Source organism: Mustela putorius, unplaced genomic scaffold (genome assembly GCF_011764305.1).
Source record: "Mustela putorius furo isolate JIRA1106 unplaced genomic scaffold, ASM1176430v1.1 tig00000788_pilon_pilon_pilon, whole genome shotgun sequence".
NCBI classification, from domain to species: Eukaryota; Metazoa; Chordata; class Mammalia; order Carnivora; family Mustelidae; genus Mustela; species Mustela putorius.
Genome location: NW_025421481.1, coordinates 11,245,328 through 11,251,629, shown reverse-complemented (window position 1 = coordinate 11,251,629; position 6,302 = coordinate 11,245,328). Strand labels below are relative to the sequence as shown.

The 6,302-nt window shown below is 43.9% G+C and overlaps 1 protein-coding gene across 1 annotated transcript in view; it reads left to right on the top strand.

Moving 5' to 3' along the window:
• The first annotated feature begins 2,490 nt into the window (after positions 1-2,490).
• Positions 2,491-6,302, top strand: part of CRADD (CASP2 and RIPK1 domain containing adaptor with death domain) — a 178,511-nt gene continuing 174,699 nt past the window's right edge. The window contains exons 1-2 of the mRNA XM_004748541.3: positions 2,491-2,645; positions 3,945-4,248. Of these exons, the coding sequence (XP_004748598.1) occupies positions 3,951-4,248 (298 nt within the window). The 5' untranslated portion in view covers positions 2,491-2,645; positions 3,945-3,950. The remainder of the gene's footprint in view (positions 2,646-3,944; positions 4,249-6,302) is intronic.

Here is a 6,302-nt window from a genome sequence, read left to right as displayed (position 1 = left end):
GAGGAAAGAGAGTACTGGAACTCAGGAGTATCAAGTGGGAGGTGGCAACAGAATGATTTGCCAATGTTTTGACTGTCATTAGAACAACAGACTCTTGGGTGCCTGGGTGGCTCAGTGGGTTAAAGCCTCTGCCTTCAGCTCAGGTCATCATCCCTGGGTCCTGGGATCAAGCCCCACATCGGGCTCTCTGCTCAGCAGGGAGCCTGCTTCCTCCTCTCTCTCTGCCTGCCTCTCTGACTACTTGTGACCGCTCTCTCTGTCAAGTAAATAAAGGAAAAATCTTTTTAAAACAAAACAAAACAAAACAGACTCTTCACCACACATGTATGTGTGGTATACGGTGTATTGGAAAGGGCATGAAATTAGAAGGACCTGGTTAGAATTCAGGTTTTGCTATATAGTAGATGTGAAATTTTGGTTAAGACATTTGTCCACTTTGATTCCACAATCTTCACATATGTAAAATGCTAATAATAGAGGCCTGGGTGACTCAGTCTGTTAAGCTTCTGCCTTTTGGCTTGGGTCATGATCCCAGGGTCCAGGGATCAAGCCCCAGGTTGGGCTCCCTGCTCAGTGGGGAGCCCGCTTCTCCCTCACCCTCTGCCTGCCACTCCCCTTGCTTGTGCACTCTCTCTGTCAAATGAATAAAATCTTTAAAAAAAATAAAATGCTAATAGTAATAATTCTTGCCACCCATGTAAAAAAAATTGTCTCTACTGGCATAATAAAATGGTATATTGGTGTAGTAACACATTAAACTGGTCACAAAAATTAGGTTTTGAGGAGTGAGGTTTAGAATCATTTTCCATTGATTTGTTTACAAAGACTTTCATCCACCACTAGAGGTGTTGGTTAAGAAAACCTTCACAGAAATAATGATATTTGAGATATTTTTTCCGTTACCATCGACCAATTTTTTTTTTAAAGATTTTTTTTTTTTAAAGATTTTATTTATTTATTTGACAGAGAGAAATCACAAGTAGATGGAGAGGCAGGCAGAGAGAGAGAGAGAGAGAGAGAGAGGGAAGCAGGCTCTCTGCTGAGCAGAGAGCCCGATGCGGAACTCAATCCCAGGACTCTGAGATCATGACCTGAGCCGAAGGCAGCAGCTTAACCCACTGAGCCACCCAGGTGCCCTCCCTCGACCAATTTTTATCAGGTGTATGACTTTCGGCAGATATCACCCAATTGATTTAAATGTGAATCAATGAATGTGTTTATTGATTGCCTCATTTCATAAAGGCATTCAGGAATGACCCTCCTTCTGATATTCTGATATGTCTCTATATTTGGGTCCTGCATTTGTCTTGCCTTCTGAATGAAAAATGTGAACTCAGCAGGTCACTCCCCAGTAACAGCTGTTCTCTTTTTAGAATGTCTTTCTGTACTTCAGAAGCTGGAAAACTGCAAACTACATGCCCCAGACACCCTTGCTGCACATGGTCTACGTGCGAAATAGGTTTCACCAACTGCATACATCAGAGTAAGATTTGAGGTGCTGTTTTAATGCTGCTGGCAAATACAGCTGGGGAGACCTTGGTTTTTCTGCAGCAGTGTTTCAATGTCCAGTCACTTGATCTGTCAGTGTCAAGCAGTGGTAGGGACTGTGAAGTGATGGCTTCCCAACTCTGCTTTACCGATTGTGGTCAGTTAGGTGGTGGTGTGTAGGGAGCAATTCTCAGATGCACAGGCCTCTTCCAGGCTTTCTAAGGGTTGTGAATGTCCTCAATTCCTCATGACAAATCCTTTTCTTTCTAGAGTAGTTAGGTGGTTGCTGCCACTAAATCCTTAGGGACTTGTATTCACTTTGTGGGTAGAAACTCTGTGATATAAAATGATATAAACGACCCTGCATTTTAGCGGAGGGAAGCAGATGGCAGATAATTCAGTAAAAGTTTTAATAAGTTTAAAATTCAGTAAAAGTTTTAATGAGATGGTGTTAACTTTGTTATAAACAAAGTTGGTAAAGGGAAGGGGAGCGCAGGAAATGAATGTTTCAGTTTTAAATAGGGTGCTCGTGGAAGTCTTCTCTGATAAAGTGACTTTTAAGACCTATTATGTCAGTTGTGCGCAAGGCTGTGGCGGAGTTGCTGTGTTGATACTTCTTTCCTTAGGGGCGCCTAGGTGGCTCAGTGGGTTAAGCCTCTGCATTTGGCTCAGGTCATGATCTTGGGGTCCTAGGATCGAGCCCCACATTGGGCTCTCTGCTCAGCCAGGAGCCTGCTTCCCCCCACCCCTCTCTGTCTGCTTCTCTGCCTACTTGTGATCTCTGTCAAATAAATAAATAAAATCTTGAAGAAGAAAAAAAACAACAACAACAGCAGAAAAAACCCAAACTTCTTTCCTTAGATAACCCCCTAAGTGATGCTACTATTTTCCATCTCTAGGCCAGTATATTGTTTACCCACAGCAAACATGGCGGAAAAGGCTTCAGTTCCACACTGGGTTTCCTCTCCTCCCATAAAGATGGCTACAGCACTTCCTGTGTTTTGCCCTCAATAAAGATGGCGACAACACTTCCTGTTGAGGGCTTTCGCCTTCAACAAAGATGGTGGTTATGGTACAGGTTCCCTAACAGTCTGGATTCCGGTTGCGGTTTCTTTCTTTCTTTCTTTTTTTTTTTTTAAATATACGTGTTTGCAGACGTAAGTAACAGGAAACCAGCAACCCCGTATCCATTTTTTCACGAAGGCCCGCACCGTGGCGTCTGCGGCCTGGGCCCTGCGTGGCTCCCCCCGCCCCTTCCCCCATTTCCGAGCCGGCCGGGGTTGGGGTGGCGGTAGGGATGGTGCGGGGGTGGGGACCGCTCCCCCTTCGGTCCATTCTGAAATCATCCCCGACACCCACTTTTTAGCTTGTCAGATTGCCCCGAAAATCCCTCATAGTTCTTCCTGTTCGTAACACAACAGGACTTCAGCTGGCGAGGCAGGGAATAAAAAGTTCCAAATGGGCGTTGGCGGCCCAACGTGCACACCCTACCCCTCACCTGCCACCTCCCGGACTTCACCGAGGGCTGCTCAAAGGAGTGGGGTCGGGTCGCTGCAGGGTACAGCCCGATTGTACTTTCTGTGGGTTCCCGGAAGCCCCATCTGCCCCCCACACCCTTTCTTTGCCTTCATAGCCCCCACACAAGCGCTTTCGAACTCGCGCAGTGATCTTGAAAACAAGCCTTAAAATCGTGCCTGGCCCCTGACCACGACTGGTGTGTGGACATTCTTTTCTTGTAAAGAAAAAAAAAAAAAAATCCCCATTAAATGTCCCATACACATGTAGTCCGGGCGGTATTGTGAAAGAGATTCGTTATTCTTGGAAGCGGTTGAGTCTGTGACCATATATAAAGTTTATTGCAGAGGCACACACAATAAATATTTTTTCTTGGAGGTGATGGTATATAGGGCTTTTATCTTAGGGAGGAGAACCTCAAGCTTACTGGTACTTACCAGTTTCTGGCGCCCACTCCCATGGCTATGCTATGCAGGTTCAGCAAATGCCAACGGTCAGAAGGGCACCTGCATGCATGTTGGCCGTTTCTCTGGTATTGGGGTGTATCTGATGAAGGCTAAGTTAAAGCCACTGTTTCTTTTTAAGTATGTTAAAATGAAATGCTGCTCTGTAATTCTAAGATAATAGCTTCTTTTTAAGCAGGGTCCACGGCCCAGTTTTTTCCAAATCTCTTTACCAAGCAAGGAACGGTGCTAGGATTCCATTGTATGGAAAGCAAAAATAGAAAAGATGGTTCACATTCAGGTGGTTCATTATGTTTGGAAACATTCAAAAATTAATTTGCTTTGGCTTAACAGCTGTGTACTAAAACACCATGGCCTGGACTCTGCTGAGGTTCAAAGTGGTACCTGACCTTAAGGATCTTGCATTGCCTGTGGGACGCTGTGTTTAGGGGTTGATCAGCTCCCTGTAATCTGAGCTCCTATTTTGTCTCTTCCCAGGGAGAAATGGAGGCTAGAGACAAGCAGGTGCTTCGCTCCCTTCGGCTGGAGCTGGGCGCTGAGGTCCTGGTGGAGGGACTGGTTCTTCAGTATCTTTACCAGGAAGGGGTCTTGACAGAAAACCACGTTCAAGAAATCAAAGCTCAAGCCACAGGCCTCCGGAAAACAATGCTGCTGCTGGATATCCTACCTTCCAGAGGTCCTAAAGCATTTGATGCGTTCCTAGATTCCCTGCAGGAATTTCCCTGGGTTAGGGAGAAGCTTGAGAAGGCCAGGGAAGAAGCTGTAACTGAGCTGCCTGCAGGTAGGCATCAAAAGATCACTGCAAACCAGCCGCAAAATTGTTGAAACGGTGTCCTTTGGATGTGAAGTTGGGGTGTTAGGCTGGGAGTCGGGAAGAGTTTGGACTGAAGGCCCACGACATTGGAGGTACAGGATGAGGAGGTGGAATTAGGAAGTGCAGGGAAGGAAGAATGAGCCATGATCCCAAGGGTGAGGCGCGAGGTCATGGAATACACTTAGAAATGCTTCCAGGGAAACTTGGCAAGTCACTGGGGAGGCATGTTCTCATGTGAGAGCCAGGTCATATCTCAGCCCTTGGCATTGGGCGCCATTTGGAAAGTGCAGATAGGAAAGCATGCATTAGGCTTACTGGTAACTGATTTGTGGGGTGCCAGAGAGGCCGGATGGAGAAGGTCAGCTTCATGAAGGAGGAGACAGCCTCTAGGAAGGCATGCCTTGCACCTGTTCCCTAGGCTACCCTGCACGGCCAAAGGGGATTATTTAGAAAGCTGGTTAAGTAAGTTTTTAAAGGTTATTGATTTCAAGTCAGTCTTTTTAGTTTGGCTTTGTTCAGACGCCCAAAGCATTCAATGTTATAGGACTAGTAGTTTGGGGAGGGTTGCATTTTGACTTTAAAGAATGTTGGATGGGGCGCCTGGGTGGTTCAGTGGGTTAAGCCTCTGCCTTCAGCTCAGGTCATGATCCCAGGGTTCTGGGATCGAGCCCCGCATCGGGCTCTCTGCTGGGCAGGGAGCCTACTTCCTCACCTCTCTGCCTACTTGTGATCTCTCTCTGTCAAATAAATAAATAAAATCTTAAACAAACAAACAAACAAACTCAACATTAAAAAAAAAATAGAATGTTGGAAGCTATGGAGAAGAGAAACAGTCCCGGTGCAATGAGCCTGGCTTGTCTCAGGGTAGAGATGTGATGTGAAACATTTTCCCTCTTAAGAACTCCATGACTTTTACTGTCTTAAAAAGTTGGAGGAGCAGAGAACTGAGTTGGTTAATTAATTAATTAATTAATTAAAAATAAATACATAAATAAAAGAATAAAACATCTTTAAATAAAATAAAATTAATTTAAAAAGACATAAAATTAAAAAAAAAATTGCAAGTTGACTTGCAAATTTGGAACAGTTAGGAAATGAGCACGCTCCGGAGTGTTTGAAAGCAGTGATAGTTAGAACTCCTCTGGGACAGTGGTCCTCCGACTTCATTGTTGCAGTTGTAAAAATACCACCATAACCCGTTAGAAAACAAATGCCAGTAATAAAAGACCAGTTTTATTATTTTTGCCCCATGGAACCTCATATTTATTTTCATTTGGGGGTTTTCTTTTTTTATGGACCTTATATTTTGAATGATTTTTCAGACCCCAAGTGCTAACTAATCATGACGAATCCTTCTATTATTAACGACAGATGTCCGGATATCCGCTCTGCACGAGGTAACCCCTTAACTTAGGAAAGCTTGGTTAAATCGCAGGGGAAAAAACAAACACATTTTCATTTCCTAGCATGACCGAATTACAGGTAAATGTGTTTTAGGCTTTTTGAAATATTGAAAATAGCTGTCCTTTCAGGGCCCCAGGAATTCTCAAGTTCGAGTGTCCTTCCAAAATTAAGTACTTCAGATGTGTGAACAAATCCAAACTAAAGGAGCTAAGACATTTCTACCATTTCCCTGAAAGCAGAATAAATAGTGTAGAGCTGGGGACAGGTTAAGAGAAGTATTAGGGTACCCAGTGTCTTTTCCTGGTATTTGACTTCGAGATTCCTCTTGGCACCAGATAGTTGGAAAAAAAAAAAACAAAGGAAGCGAATCTAAACACCGTTACTACCAAGATATTTCATTTAATATTACAGTCATTTTGGATGATGTAACTAGTCCTGTTGTACGTTGTTCACAGAGGTATGACCCCCCCCCCATTTTCGCTTTTTCAGATTTATTCAGAGAATGAGAAAAAAAATTATGATTTTTTTAACCAAACAGTGAAAGTTACACAGAAGTTGAGGGAAAACTAGTTTTAAAGTAAACAAAATGAAACAGCGAAACATGAGAAAAAATAGTG